Source organism: Antedon mediterranea, chromosome 2 (assembly GCF_964355755.1).
Source record: "Antedon mediterranea chromosome 2, ecAntMedi1.1, whole genome shotgun sequence".
Classification (NCBI taxonomy): Eukaryota; Metazoa; Echinodermata; class Crinoidea; order Comatulida; family Antedonidae; genus Antedon; species Antedon mediterranea.
Window position 1 is genome coordinate 34697035 of NC_092671.1, and position 19607 is coordinate 34716641.

At 33.1% G+C, this 19607-nt stretch overlaps 1 protein-coding gene across 1 annotated transcript; it reads right to left on the reverse strand.

Annotated features, from left to right (window-relative positions):
- Positions 1 to 3212: 3212 nt before the first annotated feature.
- Positions 3213 to 19215, reverse strand: LOC140040863 (pleckstrin homology domain-containing family A member 8-like). Its single transcript, XM_072087110.1, has 12 exons — positions 19096 to 19215; positions 17507 to 17623; positions 17276 to 17431; positions 15982 to 16103; positions 14960 to 15118; positions 10443 to 10480; positions 9933 to 10268; positions 9124 to 9209; positions 8505 to 8563; positions 7894 to 8024; positions 6896 to 7028; positions 3213 to 6325 (listed from the first exon to the last, which is right to left on the reverse strand). Exons 1-12 carry the CDS (start codon positions 19142 to 19144, stop codon positions 6128 to 6130), a joined length of 1584 nt encoding a protein of 527 aa, XP_071943211.1. The 5' UTR covers positions 19145 to 19215; the 3' UTR covers positions 3213 to 6127.
- Between the last annotated feature and the right edge of the window lie 392 nt (positions 19216 to 19607).

Genomic DNA, 19607 nt, shown 5'->3' on the forward strand with positions numbered 1-19607 from the left:
TCCTGGGTTCAGTCCAACCAAGCTACAGCTCCACTACTTAACAACTCCATTTTTTAACATGATGTAAAGTGATCAGGGTCCTATCTTAAATTTTATTCACCATAAAGGCTTGAATGATGAATACTCCATAATTAAATTAAATTCTTTAAATTAGCTGCACCATTTTTATGTTCCATTTGACATTCAAACTGTTTAGCCTACACTAGACTAGCTGTTGGCTTCACATAAAACGCCAAGACCAAATGGGCCATATTGTAAATTAAAAAAAATTTACTGTACAACGTAACGATTGTTTAAAGTGTGATCAACACATTTATTATATTTTTAAGTTAACTGTTTTAAATAAATGATGCTAAGAAATATTTAAAAGAAAATATAATCTCTATTTTACAATCAAATAATATAGAGGAAAACATATTTAAACAGTCGGGCAGCAAAGTGGTTGACCTCGCGAATTATTACCAAATCAAAATTTGAATTGCCGCCATCTTGGAATCGCGATAAAGCAAGTAGTGCGGAATTACAAAATGCAGCAAAAAAAAATGTCAATAACATTTAAATAGCATATTCATACAATTAAATTTATATTAATAAAATTCAACTAAGGATTTTACGAAAGATAGGCTACTTAAGAAATACTGCCGAGATCGGTTCCCCCACACGGCGTAGGGTACCGCAGTGCTAAGGGGCCTAGGTAGGAAAAAATCTGATTTTACCTGTTAAACATGCTTGAACCAAGGCCATTTTAATATATATTATCCAGATTATATATCAAAACAAACTGATAAAAGGATTTGTTGATTTGCTTCTGATGAGAAAAGTGCCGGATTCATTTCGCTGACGGCGAATGAATACACAAATTTTCGCCATTTTCTAGCACTAGCCTTGGGTACCCAGACAGCTGATAACGATTATATTCGATTGTCCAGACGTCTCTGCTACTGGGTGCTCAATACTACAGTATGTATTACTATGGACCTATAGGTCCATGGTATTACTGTACATATAGTACTGTATGTTTAGTTTTTGCTTTTTTTATGGCAAAATAAATATTTAATTTTTATTATTGCTTATTTTGCTTTAACTTTATCCAAGAAGAAGTAAATATTATTATATATATGCATATTACAGTCAAGTTGCAACTGCCACGAATCCACTCCACTTTGGTTACTAACTAAATAATTAATAGTATCTATAACATCATAACTAACAAACAAATTAACAAGTTAATAAATTAACCACCATTAAATAATTTTATTTACAAAAAAGTATTTTACATACAGTATAACATGTAATATCTTATTTACATCGAAGTAAAATATGCCTATCAAACTATCTTGCTCAGGCTAAAATATCAAGTTATATATGTCAATATTTGAGTTAAATCATCGCGATAATAAAAAGACATCTGTTACGTACATCAATTTACAAATATCAAAATAGGATTGTTTTTGCAGCACAAGATGAATCACAAGTCGGATAGTTTATTCTTAGAAACCTGAAAGAAAAAAAAACACCAATAATGAGCTTTTCATAGTTAAATAATTTTAATGTCAACTTTAGTCATCCTAAATTTTGTCGCCATGATCACTACTATACACAATACTGTATATATAAATATCATATGTACGACCATCCAAATTACCTCATCCTACCTACAGTCCTTCCTAGCCTAGGCTACATTATTGTCATATATTTACAAACCTCCAACAGCCACAACGTATTTTCTTTTCTTTGGCAAAGAATTTCCCGTAATATAGTCTTAAATTAATTAATTAATTAAAAAGGTCTAGGCCTAGGCCTTTCTTTAAATATCCGACGATATATATCCATAATCCAGTGGATATAGATTCAACATTTTAAACATAATAATAATATGGCTTCACATTGATTATAATAAGTCGGCGATATGCCACTAAAAACTAGCCTGCGGCCCTCTCTATCCGCCTACAAATAGCACTGGGTTTCCGTCAAATGGGCTAGGCCTAGCCTAGGCCTAGATAATACTACAAGTTGGGTACATTTTTTTACAACCAAATAATCTACAATTATATTGCAATATTTACCAAACTAGCACCAAATCCAAAATAATAAAGCTACTAATAACATATTTTGGTATATTAACTGGTTTAAAAACGGATTGCACATAGTGATTTTGAAGGATTGAAATTACTCAACCACACGGCCTGTACTAAACATACGAATCCAAGATGGAGTCTGCTTAGAATATATCCCCAGCTTTGAACGGATATTGAATCCGTCCCACAAGCTGAACCAAGCTTAAACTTTCAGAAAAGATAGATTAATAACCTAATAACCAACCACTAAGTTTTTATAAAGGTTCCGTGCTGATGAGAAAAGTGCCGGATTCCCTACGAAACCAAACAAATAAATCATGTAGCCTACCTCAACGAACACCTCCATCTGCACTTTTTTCTTCAATAAGCTCTGTCGTCCTTTCCTGGGCTATTTATACCAAAATTTTGTGGCGGGAATAATCTTCCATATTAGGAGTAACAATTTCCAAATATAGAAAGATACAATTTAACCCGGATGGTGGAAATTGCAGCAGATTTGTAAAGGTATTCCCATGCAAAATGCTTGCCGCGAAGTGAAAAGCGAACCGGAAGTCACTATAACTTGGCGATGCTCAGTGACCTGCGCAGTTAAAAAACAGCGTTTTAACGGTTAAATGAGCACTTTGCTGCTCGACTGTAAATAGTCTACAAATAACATAAATTCAAAATTTACAGGATTTCAACATAAAATATAACAAAACATAATATAAATGAAATTTTACATTAAATTAAGTTATAATATAATAATTAATATGATAATTCTCATGCTTCATAATTCAATAATTAATAAGATTTATATACATAGAACCTCTTCTTTAGGACACCCCTTATTAAAGATGTATTGTCACCCAAAAACATAAAAAATTAAGATTAATTAAATTAGACTTTGACTAGGTTATTTTGTAGTTTTAATCAAGGTAATCCCTTTCGTAAAAAAAAAAACAAACAAAAAATGTTTTCTGATATAAAATGACAAAATAAATGATCAAATTCAACCAAAAACACATTGGCTGGCAGCCAATTTGACTATTGTTTGCTTTAAATGAAAGTTTTTTCAGGTAAATACATTTTTGTTTTTGTTCAAAGTGACTAACTATGCGACATTAAAATGGCATATTTAATAACAACAATTTAAAAAATTATTTTTTCAGAGGGACAATACACCTTTAAGGGGACACTAGTCAGTAAACGAAAGAAGGGAAATATATATTTTAACATTATGGCAAACTCTTATCCAAAGATCACCCCAATTAAAGGTAAACTTTGTTGGGTTGCAACATGTCCCCTTAATAGGAGTTCTACTGTATCAGTTAATTATATCATGGATTTAGAATTTGTTAATGTCTTTGTGACTATGTCATATATTCTTATTATGTAAACAGATAACATATACATACAGTATTACACACACAACTCAAGTGATTTCTGTAACATACAAAACAGAGACTGAATAATATTTGCACATCAACATCAGTAATAACTATAAACTACTAATATTCAAATAAAAACGTAAAAATGTTCCAGGTGTATTCCCTCAGTCACTTCCAAGATTTGTTTGATAGTCCAGATCATAGGGTTGGTTTTTAACCAGCCTCATTAACTAACACCTTTGGACAGCCATCAACAGTGCCATATTTTATTAAGTTATTGGCCTAGCCTTCAACATTCATTTGGGATAAAACCAGTAAATTAATTATATAACAGTTTACTGTGTAGGTGTGTTATAAAACAAATAATGAATGTGTTATATTCATGGAATGCACGCACCTCATTGAATAGACAAGTACATCTTTTAACTCATAAAAATATTTTCTCCAATCCAATATTCATTATTCGTACATGTCATTTTATAAAAAAGATAAAGATAAAGATAAAACGTATACTAAAGGACTGTTAATTACGTTCCTGAAATATGATATACATAACATATTTCGTCGTGAGGTAATTTTCTGATTGATCGTAATCAAAACGGTACTGGGTATGGTCTACTAGCTTTCCTGCTCCCAACTCATCATCCATTCATAGAAGCCTTGATGAAGTAAGCCTACCTGGTGATAACCATAGAACGGTCCCGAGATAACGACTATACTTCGGCTTTAGTCGATAGAAGATTAAAAAATTGGTTAGAGAGAGAATACGGTGTTTGATTACATTAGTGTTTTATTTGTTACATTATGTGTGGAAGAGTATATAGAATTGATGTTCCGCATTGTTATAGTCAATATGATTAATCCATGTCGTTTTGGTTAACCTATATTATTTTATACATATTTAAAATAATTAAAATAATTGTTATGATTATATTATTAAAAAAATTATATTTGTTAGTATAAATTTCATAATAAAAATGGGTATAAAGAAGAAATAGCAAAGAGATTATGGAGCGGCTATTCCTGAATATACAATAATAAGTATCGTAAGTTAGTTTATAAATGTTAGGCGATCTTGTCAAAGGTCAAGCGCCATAGCCTGCCACATTTTGATATTCAATATTGAACTTGACCTAATAAATATTAATTAGGAATGTTTTAAAAATAGTTTTTAAGAGTACTATCAAATTAAATATTTGTTTAAAATTTTATATATTTAATTTTAATATTCGCAAATAATTACAAATTTAAATATAATTATAATCAATAATCAACGTTGTTAGGATCAAATTTAAAAACATCATTGTTTGTCTCAAAACCAGAATAACTAATTTTATATTATATCATATTTCTACCTACATTTGAAATCAAGTTACTATGTTATTAAATAAGACATTATATACATATATTGGTAGAGCATTCTGTACATTGAGGAATGTATGTGGAATATAAATAAATTTCAAGTTTTATAATACAATTTAACAATAAAAATGGAAACAATTCAAATTCATCACCCATTCAAACAAAATTATGTCAAAAAGCATCTTGAAAATGGAAGTCTTGTTGGGAAGTTCCTCTGGACATAGTTACTTTGTTGTCATAGATGTATTGTACAAGCTTGATTTTCACCAGTTAATGCTGAGTTGCAGCGAGTTGCATTGAGTTAAGTTAAAGACCCATTCGCTACAATTTGTGACGTTTCGTAAAAATAATGCATATATATTACTTTCATTAAAACAGGTCAGGTAAATGTACGTTTTATGGTAAATTATGATAAAAAGAGAGAAACAATGCACTACCTAAGTAGCTCGCTGTGAATGTCCTCTCGTGGACGGTCTTTAGGCCTAGTTTAGCTAGGCTTAGTCTTGTAGGCCTACCTGGTAAACATCAGTAACGAACGAACATCATACGCTAGCTGTAGGCCTAGCCTGATGTTGTATATTTGCTGCATTAATTGTCTTTCTGTTTTTGCCAGACTCAGTTGATACAAATTGGAAAAAACCTGGTGTTTTCTCTAAAAAGTTAGAGTCTTCCATTTGTTTTGGCCTCACAAACGATCGAAAAGTGGGTGAATTACAGAAGAAAAATGAAAATATAAATTTTTTTTAACCATTTAAAGATCTCAATAGGATCATATACTATTTATTTTTTCATTAAATGTTGTTTGTGACCTTTAATTAGATCTAAAAAATGTAGGGAATGGGATCATTTTACAGGAAAAGGTGGTAAAAATCAATGCTAAAAATCGTTAAAATCTGCTATCATTGAAGTTAACCCGAATTCACTCAACGTGAGCATGTCCCAGCAATGCTAATTTTATAGCTTTGCAACCAATCCAAGCTTAGGAAGTGGGCTATGACACAGATATTGAAAAGCTCAGGAGCTACATGACGAAAATTAAATCGCAGTTATATTTGCTTTTGTAGAAGGAAGGGTAGCACATTTTTTTTCTCTGCGAACTGTTCCATTGCGTGAATTCGTCTAGTGGAAATCAGGTTTTAGGTATACTTTTTGTATGATTTCAGAATAAAACCAATAAATTGGGATGTATTTTTATGTAAAGCGCCATTGAGCATGTTTATTCATGAAAAGGGCTCTATAGAAATGTGGTATATTATTATAAATAAATTGAGAAATGGAATTGAAACTTTCTAATTATACTTCTTAAACAACAAACACTTAATAAACGGCTTTAACCTCTACATCATTATGATTGTAAAAATCTACCAAGACGTCAATAATGACACTCATTGCTGTAACCGTTATATTAATGCTGTCAAGTAGCTGTTCTTCGTACTCTGGTTTCTCAATGTCGTCTTCGTCGACAGAAACAAAGTGGATGAAGTCAACATATGATGGCACTGCTTTTGCTGCCAGCTGGAAGAAAACAAATGTTTATATTATTCTATTTCTATCTTTAGTGTTATTTAAAAGAGAAATATGTTGATAGTTTTGTTTGATAGGACGATTTAGGTCACCTGACATTTATAAATCGGAGTATAGACGACTAATTGTTGTACGGCAATACCACATTGTTTTCATCAGACAATCAAAGTTATGCAATGTTTGGTCCGGTAGATAACTTGGGTGCGTCTAGGTATATCGGTTGCTGTATAGACCTAACCCTAAGCCTGACTGTGTAATATAGATGGTATCCTTAAAAAGAGTAGGGGATAATCTCCTGGTGTGCTGATTTGGGTAGGCACTGAACTGCTGGCTGCTGTGGGTGCACAGAGGGCCTAATCCACAATTTTTTACCTTCCAGTTACACTAATCCTGAGCTTGAATATATTAACATTACTTTACCCTATGACATCATTTTATTACAATTAAAAAGTGTTCATTCCTTTCATTAAAATGGCATATTCGGCAAAACACTTTTTAAAAAATATTTTTTTAAGGGGACAATATATCTTGAAGAAAAACAAATTGTTTAACACCACTCACAGCAAATACTCCCTTGACGACCCATCCATGATATTGCTTTAGTGTTTTGGAGTAGGCATTATTTGCTGCAACGCTTAAATCTCGTTCACCATTCTTAATGTCTGTTAAAAATTCACATATATAGCTGAGAGCCCTGTAATAAAAAATGTGAGAGAGCATAAGAAACAAATGGTACAAACTACAACAAAGTATTCATCTAATGATAATACATAGGCTTACAGATAAGTTACAGCTAGACTGCAGCCAGTAAAGGATAAATGACAACTCCACTCCCAAACGACAAAGTATTTTTAGGCAGTTTGCCTGTTCATTACATGCCTTACGATTTTGATTTAAACTTGAAAGTTTGGTATTATCATACATGAAATATTAAGTATTTTCAGCTAAGAACCCTAGTACAGCTTAGAAGTAACACATTTCTTGGACCAGCCAAAAGTATATTGTGTTTTGCCACCACGAACAAAAAAATGTCTCATGTGTCTAAATGATATTGTACAGATGAAAGAAATAAATCAAATACTCCAGGGAAAAATTTCATTTGAATATTTTGTTTAGCAAAATTGCTAATCAAACTGATTTTTTAGTCAAGAAACATAGTTTTGTATTGTATTTTTTGCTACACAATTGTAGAAATGTGTAGCAAAAAGTTTGTTTTGTATAGCTTTTTGCTATGCTACACTGGCGAAATTATTCCCTGTACTCATGAGGTTACTTTAGGGAAAATATAAAAATTAATCTTTTATATAACAAAATATTAATTTTAAGATAAATAACTTTATTGCTGCTTAATCTATCCAGGGAGGTATTCATCCCTGGTCTACCATCCTCATGCTTTTTTACCACTGGCGAAATGTGGCAAACTGCCTAAAAATACTGTGTCGAGAATACTATTCTCATCAGAACTGAAAACAATGCCTAGAGTACTTATATACCTACACAGATGTATTTAATTATTCTTGAAACATGTCACGTTATATAATACGTCTAATAAACATTACCTTCTAAGCCACATCAGTGCATCTGTAGCAGAATTTTTCACCCGTGTTGTATTATTTTTAATCTCCTGTTGTACTATCTTTTGTAATGTTTCAAATGCTACCGGGTCTGTTGAATATTTTTGTTGTAATTTCTGAAAAATTAATATTCGTGAATTATTGACAATATAAATGTCTTCACACATTACATACAATGTAGTAAGGCAGCATATTCTACTGGCTACCGTCAGTGTAAATCTCTCAGGTAATTCACTTCTAAAATATATCCTTTTTCGATAACTTATGTTAGTCTTTTAGCGCTGTGAGACATCAGTAAAAATATTATTATTACTGGTGGGATGGGTTGCGCAATAATCATGCTCAACATGCGCAACATTTTGTCGTGAGGTGGTTTCCCAAATGATCGTAAAATTAAAACGGTACTGGGTATGAATAACTAGCGTTCTTGTCACCAACTAGTCATCCATTCATAGAAGTACTGATGTAGCAGCACAAAGCTATAATTGTTCAGTATGCCTTCCATGTGACTTATGATGTTAAAACCAACCAATCAAATGGCTAGGATACATAGGGCATATCTAATAAATACGATGCTTCTAATATTAATTTCTCACCTTTATATTGCCATTGACATCCATTTTGACAGGAGTGAATGCTGATGAATTTAATGCATCTTTAAAAAAATTATAAATAACATGAAAGCATAAATGTTTGATATAAGTAATATGAATAAATGAATTTGGTCCTGAACCAAATGAGTAATAGTTGGTTTATGAAACAAGACGGTATGAGTATGATGAATATGTAATGACCTTTACTCACGCATGTCACTACTGCGCAACAATCCACCCTAACGCAGTTGCTGTCCTGTTTCGTAAACTCACTGTTAATGAAACTGGGATTGTTGACACCTTTGATATCTATTTGTATTTTTTAATCCACTTTTTTTTTTTCTTTTTTTTTAAACTAAATCAACTTCTATTGCTATTTTTAAAAAAGAACTTAAAACGCATCTTTTTAACATCCAATACAAGCGCCTTTGATTTTTACTTCGGTTATAGTTGATTCTGGTGCTATACAAATACTTAAATTATTATTAAAAACTACTATACTAAACATATATTTATCGTTCAAAAACTCTATTTTAATAATTAAAATAAAAACTTTCAAAAGAAGTTTCGTTTTCAGGGATAACAACTACACTGAAACAGGAAGTAGTTAATGCATATTTACCAAAAAATCCAACAACGTTAACACAAGCTTTAAGGAAGGGTTCTGTCGGAATGCTGAAGTCATGTCCTAGTTTAACATCTGAAAAACTGAAGAATAAAAATAAAATGTTACATATAACATTTATAACAAAATGATATTGCACAAAGAATGATACATTATAAACAATAGGCAGTTATTTTAAAATGAAAACTTCTGTCTAAAGCTCTGTCTACACTATCAAATTAGTTTGACAAAAAAAAGTGTGCCCATATGGTAGTGATATGCTAAAATATGGTAGTGATATGACATCATGTCCATGGGCACATCACATTTTGTTGTCACATAAAGTTTGATAGTGTAGACAGAGCTTTAAGTCTTATGTTGACCTGGAAAGCAGTGAACTAAAAGGAATTTGTTGCGCTAACGCAATCATGTCAAATTTCATGCAACTGAACAAAACTGAAAAGATCCTACGTGAATGTCAACATTGAACTGATTGCAACCCTGTTGAAGGGCCCTTTATGATCATTTCCTTCACTGGACGAGCCACCCTCAATAAGATAGTATTAAATAAATAGTTATGTACACCACATGCATGACATGATTCAAAGTTTTCAGTTCCTTTCAGAACAACTGAACAGAACAGAAAAGAGCCAATGCCTATGTTGACGTCAAACTGATTGGAACCCTGTTGAAGGGCCTTTTATGATTATTTTCTTCACTGGACGGGCCACGCCACCCTCATTAAAGATGGTATTACATGAACAATTTAAATAAGTACATGATTGACATAATTCAAATTTTCAAACATTATTCATATAGGAAATTACCTGAAAGGTAATGATGAAAAGAAATTTGGTATCCGTTTGGTATTTTCATAATCTAACGTTCGTTTTGCAAGACTATTTCTTGCATAGGCAGTCGGCATAGCACCAATTCCATTCGTTTTTGCCACACTATTCTCTAGATTTGGATCGCTTTCTGATGACGATCTGTGTTTTTCAGATGATCTTTGATGTCCCTGGTTACTGTCAGCCCTCGGTGATGTTGGACCTGATGACGATGAACTAATGGAACGATTATTGCGTGGACGTGCCGAGGCTATTTCTTCAAGGTTTCGGTAACGTGTGCGTACGCCTGGTGAATTCTTTACTGGAGGAGTGTATCTAAATGTAATATAAATTTATCTCCAATTATTAATTACCGTAATTAATCAACCTACGTTCTATACATTAGTGGCGGTAACTATCTCTGTTGGTTTCGATTGAATAAAATAAAATATAAAAAATAAAACTTATTGACCTTGAATTGACCGCTGACATTATACAAAGTACCCTTACCTGTCATCAACAGAATGAGGCCTATGAAGATGCTTTTTCTGTTGGGAAAAAAAAACACATTGCATTATTAAAGGACCATGGTCAAAATTATTCTACTGCAGTAACTGCAGTACTACATTCTGTTTATTCTTTAACCTGTTTATCCTATTATTTATCAAGCTTCTTTTTGGTAAACATACAGTACATAGTGTACTGCTTATTGCAATGACTGTCTCATAAACGTCTACATTGAATCAAATTAAATCATGTAGTTATTGCAGTACCTGCAGTAGAATGGTTTTGATGTGATCCCTAAACTAATGTATTAAAACCAATTAATCATACAGACAAGATAACATCTTTTAAGATCCAAATTGCTCACTCTACTAACTGTATGTATTTTAATAATTATGTTAATGTATCAGAAAAAGAAGTGGAATGATACAGAAGTTTTGAATCATGTACTGAATAGGAAGGAGTTTTGAAAACACTGTACACTACAGGGCTGCAAATTAACTTTTTTACTTGGTAGCACTATCAAATTTGTATGATGGCTCATAATAATTTTTGGTAGCACCACCAATTTTTTTAGTAGCACCTTTTCATCGACAACAACCCCCTTCCCTCAAACCCCATCCGCGCAGATCCGTTTTTAGTTTAGTTGCGGGGGGGGGGGTATAAAAATAACCCCCCCCCCCCCCCCCGCGCTTGGGCGGGGGGATTTTTAAGTAATCATAGGTTGTTTCAATCGATTTCTGAGCACATAAATTGGGTTATGCACATTTTAGGCACTGGTCCTGATGCGCCACTTATATTCACGCAAGATTTATTCTTTTTACGGTACGGAAAGAAATTACTGCTTTGTATATACGCGTAACCTTTCGTAGCCTACGCGTAAATAGACCGTAGGTCATTGTTCTCTAAACGTATCCTGCAATTTACAAAGTATTGTTCGTTGCCTACAATGTATTGTTTATGATAATATCTACGCGTCGATACACCAATGTCATCGCCTTTAGGAGCATGAACAATGGAAACAAACATTATTTGTTGGCTAATTAAAATCCTAGAAGACGTTAATTTTTGTAGCCGCCCTACACATCGGTTGTCCTAATTTGGCAGGACATCCGCTGACGAGACGACATCGGACCCGAGGCCCTCAACTCACGCAGAGAGAGTTTCGGCGGCCTACATGATTCAATCCGGCCATTCAATCCTACCTTGGTTTAGCGAATTATAAAAACAACACCACCTTGGCTAGGACGCAAACAAAATATATGCAAAATAAATATATATTCCATGTTAAGATTTAACATAGGCCTTTGTAAATTATTATTACGATAAAAGGCCCGACCAGAATTTGGAGGGGAAAAACGTGCGAATCGTGGGAACAGTTTATAGAGCTGTATTATGTTTTATGTGACGCAAAATTCAGGTACAAGTACTCTGTTTTGTAGCCACGTGGTAAAACAGAGTATCGCGTTTCATGACATGTGACCAAAAAACTAGGTCTGTATTAATTACGGTCTTCTGTCGGCAGTCTTTTGAGCGACCGATTGAACGTTCTGATACTATATTTAGAATGAATTGTTTACGATCTTTTTGTTTGCATGTTTTTGGATCGACTGGACGTTCGATATATTATTTTTATTAGTTGGCATAGTTCATTGTGTTGGATCGTGTCTCGTATACGTTTACATTGTAGAAAATTTATATTCACCGTTGTTGAGAGTAAAAAAACACACACGAATGAAACATTTACGAATAAAAAATATTATATTATATATTTCTTAGTAATGTACAAATTGGTCCTCCTCCGCCAGTCAAAATTAACACATTAAATAATAATTTTCACACCTTGTTACTTACTATAGAACATCGTGAGGTTGTTTATTGAGGTTACTAACGAAGCCAAACAATGTATAACCTACAAAGCCAACAACGTAGCCTGTTTTATCTACGAAGCTACTTCGTAGGAAAAGCTGCGGTATTTTCTCTGATATATAATTTTCGATATTAATCAGAATCTGGAATAAAGTATTAAATCTACTGATAAACAATACTGCTGTTTAATCTATATAATGAATTTATTATATATATCATTAATTACATTATTTAGTAATCATGATATAACCATTATACTGCCTAAAAAATGCTGATGGCTGCGCGGCGACAATCCTTAGTATCTGCCGCGCCCGCCCTGGCTAACTTCTGTGTACGGCGGTACAATTGTTTTTTATATTCCTTCTTTATAAAACGGAGGTGATTTTCCACGAGGTTTGTGTCGTCCGCGCGTCACACTGTGCTGTGTATTTGGTGTCCTTTTGTGTGATTGTGTAAGGCAGCATACAATAAATGAACGAACTTCCAATCACAACGAGTGTAAAATGTTTAGGGGCTTTGTACGCTTGAATGAACCTGACTCCTTTGCGGCGGCGGTGACTAGTGGAAACTCCTGAGCCTTCCGTAGAGTAGAGAGAGATTAAATTACAACAAATAGGGAAAACACACCTGACTTCAATTTGAAACAACTCGCACAAGCAGACGATCTTGTCGCGCTATGCGCGACCTATTCTGTTGCTTTAGTCGCAAACAGAAAAATTAGGTCGCAAATGCGACCAAATACCCCTTAATTTGCAGCCCTGCACTATACTAAAGAACCCCATGGATACAATCACTTATGAAATTTTCAACATTCTGTAAAATTAAAAAATATGTAATGAAACTGAGTCTCACACAGGGTGGGTCCAGGATGTTATGAAACATGGATATTGTGAAAGGTCGGGTCCTTTCCAAGAAAAATGTTCCAAGAAGGCCCTGCCTAAAAATGTAATGTGTACTAGTGTACAATGCAATTGAGAAATCATTCACATTTTTTGTGTTAATAGATGTATTGTCATGAACATGAAAAATGAAGAAAAATAAAAAAAGGCTTCGAATAGGTCATTTCGCAGTTTTAATAAAGTAATAATTTTTTGTAGAAAAAAAAACTTTAAACAAAATAATGTTTTCACTTTATTACTGTTAATTTATATATATATATATATATATATATAAACATAGGTAACATGTTAATCATTCCATTAGTCCCATTTCTTTTGTACCACAAACAAATAATTAATAGTTACTGTTTATTGTATTAGCCTTTGCTTACTAAATAATAAATAATTCATGTTTTAGACTTTCAGTTTAAAAAAAACCATTACTAAATGATAAAATAAAAACATAGTAGATATTTTTGTAACGAAAATTAAAATATAAATCTGGCAGGGTCACATAGGTAGATGGAAAGAAAATGTTTGCAAAAAGCTGAACATTCATTTTCAGTATCTTTATTAGATACCACATTTTTGTTCAGTAGAACTGATACTGAATAACATGTGACACGCAATTAACCAATCAAAAGGCAAGGAGTGTGTTATAAATAGCAATGTTTCATCATAAAACACTGGATATATTTATACTATTTTATCTATCAATCTAATTGTTCAAACAACAGATTAACAGTAATTATTTAAAAAATGTATTAGATGTCCCACAATGCATGCTTTAGTGACTAAATTTGTAAATGTTTTCAAAACATGAATTTTGTAATGACCTAGTGATGAACACAAACCTGTTCTGCCTCAAGAAGGGGATGCATCATTCTAACCGATGGCATTTTACTAAAACTCCAAAGTGGTTTATTCTGTCAAAAGCAACATGTTATCAATACAACAATTTGAAGAAATATTTCAATGAAAACGTCTTTTTTTTGTGCACACCAAATTCTGTCCTGATATTTCAAATGATATTCAGTCTCCTGTGCAATTTTTCCCGATTGTTTTGGAAGTACAAAATCTTTTTTAATAGTGCCCTCTACGTTTGGAGATATTTTTTTATCTAAAATGCCCCTTCTTTGTTTTGGCCCGATTTAAGTGTTGGTCTCTAGACACGCACAAAGCTTGATAGGTGAAAAAGAGGAAAGGTTGAAACAAATTTAAGCTGGATGACTCGGCACCCTGCCAAAAATAACAACCACCAACGATAGTATAAAGATTGTTCAGTAGGCATAATATTTATATGCATTTGATGTATACTATATGGTGCTGCTTATTTGTTAAGTGTACTGTTAGCTGTTGGCAATTGTACATAGCGGCCACTATAGGAACCAGCGTGTCAGGGTGTAACACTATAGTATAACTTCTATTCAGGGAAACTCCGATTAAAGGGACATCTTGTGATGCCCTGAAGGTGGCCCCCCCCCCCCCTAATAAAGGTCTACTAAATTTAAAATTATTTTTGCATCATGCGAAAGCTTCCTTATCTTATTAGGTAGAGCACTATTACACTCTAAAGCTCTTTCTACACTATCAAACTAGTTTGACAAAAAAGTATGATGTGCCCAAATATGGTAATGATATCTTCCAATATGGTAGTGATGTGACATCATCATGTCCATATATGGGAACATCACATTTTTTGTCATATAAAGTGTGATAGTGTAGACAGAGCTTAAAGCCTAATTAGACGAAGGAACTAATTGAATGATTTCTTACCTTATCAGATGTAAGTGAAGGGGGTAGAGCACTATCTGTAATCATACTGTTATTAATATGTGGGCTAAATGTCTCATCAGCAATGTTCATACAATCTTGTAACGTCTTGATAAAGGTGTCACATGTCTCGGACAGCAATGTTGTTGACTCATTTAATTTCTGTAAAACAAAAACGTATTCAAACTTATTAAAAATTTTAAAAATCTCTTATTACAATATGGCTGCTAAAAATCAGATAACCAAGTCTTCTCAGCCACACACAATGATTTGAACCAAGCCCCTTGAATTTATAGGCAAGAATATTTTAATTGATTTGAATTGTCAGAATGTCGTTAACATTGTTTTTGTCTTTAAGGGGTAATGGTTTTAAATTTGTATATCGCAAAATACAAATAGTCTCTATGCGCTGGTTAACACAAGTGTAAAAATAAAGAAAGTGTTATTGTTAAATAAACCAGGAAAAAGCCTAATAAACCGAACAAATTAACCAAGACAACGGAAAAAGACCGAAAACGGAATCTCACATCACCACACTGTTTCACTAACTTGTCAAGACAAGCTAGTTAAAATTTTTAAAGGAAAAATTAGATACAGTGTTTAAATACTGTAAATTAGTACACTATAACATGATTTTATGACAATGTACATTGCTATAAAGTTTTCTTTCTTTTATGCTGGCAGTGCATATTGTGAAGTCAATGTATATAGGAAGTGGTTTATAGTTTTATAAAAACATATTGTATTGATATGGCAACATGCAATTGAGATTAAGGGATTTGAAGTCAAGAACAATAATCCAAAACAACAAAGCTTAGGAAACAATGTAACATTTTATAAAATTTGTACATACTGCTAAATATTTATTTTTACAAATCTATTTTGCTATATATTACACTTTTATTTTTTTATACCTTGTTATACATTTCTAATTTAAGCTTGTAAACAAAACAAATTGTCTTATTAAAGATTCTGTATTCTAAAATTAAAGCAGTTTTGTTGTCAGCTTTTGAGGCCTACTTTACCTGATTAGTTGAAGAGTCCTCAGGTTTAATCGTCATCTTAACGGTTGCAATACGCTGCATTAGGAGGTCACAATACAGCCTCAATTCAGACATTTTGGATCTCAATGTTTCTGGGGGTTCCCCTAAATCGAAACAAAATAGAACAATGAATCTGATTGTGATATAAGATTAAAAGGTTCCTAGATAAATTTAAAATTATTAGAAGTTGTAGGATATGGCATTAGATACCATTGAAATTGTAAAGATTTTCCAAGGCCGGCTTGTTTTTTTTTTACGTACCATGTATTTTTTTTCATTGTATTGTTGTGTAAATGGGTCATGAGCATTTTATAAAACCAGTAAAATATAAAGGTTTCCAAAGAATATCCTTGCCATTTGATTTAAGTTTATTTAATTTCATATTTAATTATTCTATCTAATTAATTGAATACAATTATACTTCAGCACATTAGAATTCTATTCATTAAGGCTCGCCCAACACAAGATGTTTTTCTTCATCTTTCAGGTCACCTTCGAACTCTGACCTTGTATCGTTATATTATTGCATTGTATTTATTATCTTTTACTGTCAGAGTTTGCAAATAAATTTTTAATTTTTTTAAATAAACTTGAAAATGTTCAGGAGTTGAAAGCCTGACCAACGTAACTATTATCCATATTTAAAGATGTATTTTCCCCCGAAAACATGAAAAATGAAGATTAATTAAATCAGATTTGAATAGGTTATTTTGTAGTTTTAATAAAGTGAATCACTTCCGGAGAAAAAAAAACAGAAAAAAATAATGTTTTCACTTATAAAATTTTACTTTGTCCAATCACTGATAAATGGTTAAATTCAACCAAAAATCCATTGGCTGGCAGCCAATTTGACATTTTTTTGCTTTAAATTCCATTTTTTTTTCAGGTAAATATATTTTTTTTCGATCCAATTTTTGGTTGAAGTCAATAACAATTAGGTGATATTAAAATAGCATATTCAACAACAAAAATTTAACAAAATTATTTTTTAAGGGGACAATACATCTTTAATACATAACATTCATTATTTGTATAAGAATTGAAATAGACTCTAACTTTAGCATGACCTATTTAAATATGTTTTGTAAAGCTCTGTCTACACTATCAAAACTTTTTGTGACAAAAAAAATGTGATGTGCATCTATATAGCATATCACTACTATATTTAAGCACATCACACTAGTTTGATAGTGTAGAGTTTCTAAACTACTGTAATTAGTTGTACAGCAGAAAAATTATTGCAATAAACAATATATTTCATTTAAAAAAAACATACCTCTACCATTCTTCTTTCTTGAGTCAGCGAGGCACGCTTTAGCTGTCCCTAGCGCCACCAACCACTGCTGTCTCTCGGCAGGTGTGCTTCCTCTAACGTAAAAATGCTGCTCACCTGGTATTATCAAGTCCAATCTGTTTGCGTCGGTTTGATGAACTAAAGACAAAGAATACTTGTTTACCATGACATCACAAACAAAAGAATGGATACTTCACAATTTGCTAAACTAACCTGCAATTTCACAGACTGCCATTTTCAGTGACCCTTTACAGCCAAGGCTAACTTCTTCCTGTGACCTGTAGTATGATAGTATTCCCATATCCAAGACAAACCAACGTGGTTGCCAACCTACAGAATTAGATTAAAACATACTTTAATACAGTGTAATCTAGTAAAACCTCTGAGTGAGGCTAGACTATGGGGCAGTTAGAAGAGTAACCGAACAATGATGAGTAACCTCAGAGGCTAGACTATGGCAGTTAGAAGAGTAACCGAACAATGCTGTGTAACCTCAGAGGCTAGACTATGGCAGTTAGAAGAGTAACCGAACATTGATGTGTAACCTCAGAGGCTAGACTATGGCAGTTAGAAGAGTAACCGAACATTGATGTGTAACCTCAGAGGCTAGACTATGGCAGTTAGAAGAGTAACCGAACATTGATGTGTAACCTCAGAGGCTAGACTATGGCAGTTAGAAGAGTAACCGAACATTGATGTGTAACCTCAGAGGCTAGACTATGGCAGTTAGAAGAGTAACCGAACATTGATGTGTAACCTCAGAGGCTAGACTATGGCAGTTAGAAGAGTAACCGAACATTGATGTGTAACCTCAGAGGCTAGACTATGGCAGTTAGAAGAGTAACCGAACATTGATGTGTAACCTCAGAGGCTAGACTATGGCAGTTAGAAGAGTAACCGAACATTGCTGTGTAACCTCAGAGGCTAGACTATGGCAGTTAGAAGAGTAACCGAACATTGATGTATAACCTCAGAGGCTAGACTATGGCAGTTAGAAGAGTAACCGAACAATGCTGTATAACCTCAGAGGCTAGACTACAGTATGGCAGTTTAAGAGTAACCGAACAATGCTGCGTTTAGGTTAATAATTCTTCTGTGTATGTTTTTTGGCTTTGTGTTAGTATTTTAAATTATTATCAAATTAGGAACAAAATAGGCCTACATTCACTGATGTTTTTAAATTTACAGTAACTAGGCTAATAGTAACTTTAAAGTTGTGTCAGGGATAATTCACATGCAAACAAGTTAAAAATCCAAATTTGAGTATTTATGTTAGTTGCATATAAATTAAGTATGTGCATGCCTTATTTACTGGCGACACACTGCAAACAATTACTTTACGGACCTCAATTAATTGGGACACAACCACAACAATGCATGCTGCACACATATAGTCTTATATTATTAATTAATAAGCTTGGTTTGTTACTAGGCCTAGCTATCTACTAGAGTCTACTAGCTAGGCTAGGGCCTACCTATCTATGTATTGTTAGTTATACCAGGCCTGACTGAAGCTAGGCTAGCTAGAATAGAAGTATAGACTAGCCCGGCCCATACAATATAGTTATACCTACTACTAGGATAGCTAGGCTAGGCCTAGATATTCTGTACTCTAGACTAGGCTTAGACCTAGCTAGGCCTCACTCAGTCAGTCAGTCACTGAGTCATGCAGCAGGTCGGTGCCTGGCTGGCCTGGCCCTAGCCTTAGGCCTACTACTAGGCCTATTATAGGCCTTAGGCTGGATTGCTAGAAAAGAAAAAAAACACATTATAAGTAAAAATTCAGAAGAAATTATACAAACCACTGAAATAGTTGGTCCACTTATAAAGCGTTCCTTGCATATCCGGCATATTGACTGAACGTGACGTGTTTTTATCCAGATTTTATGTGCTACATTTGATGCAAAACAAGAATCTCGAGCGTAATATTTATCAATTCGAGCGTGAACTAGATTTTCTGATCGTTGAGGTCGTCCTAGCCTGTCATAAAACGTATTGATGAAGTACTTAGTTATCTGGCTGCTGTGTGTTTTTATTATTCCGCTCTGATATATTATTTGTAGTATTATTTTTTATTATAACAAAATATTTACATAGCGATTGTATGTAAGGATCTGGTAATAAAAATGAAATAAATCGAGGAGATAATTAAGCTCCACTCTGCACCAATCATACAGTACAAATTATGATAAATAAAACATTACATATAAACCAAATGGCAATTGGTAATAGGGTAGGAGACGATATTACAGGATGTAAATACATCCTCCTTTGAAGTTGAAATGAAATAATATATTTTATTGTAGGTTTATAA

Coding starts and splice junctions, on each gene's coding strand:
- LOC140040863 (XM_072087110.1), bottom strand. CDS start 19,144: ATGCCGGATATGCAAGGAACGCTTTATAAGTGGACCAACTATTTCAGT. Junction 15,119..15,981: donor AGGACTCTTCAACTAATCAG/GTAAAGTAGGCC, acceptor TTTGTTTTACAG/AAATTAAATGAGTCAACAAC. Junction 10,269..10,442: donor CCTCATTCTGTTGATGACAG/GTAAGGGTACTT, acceptor TATTACATTTAG/ATACACTCCTCCAGTAAAGA.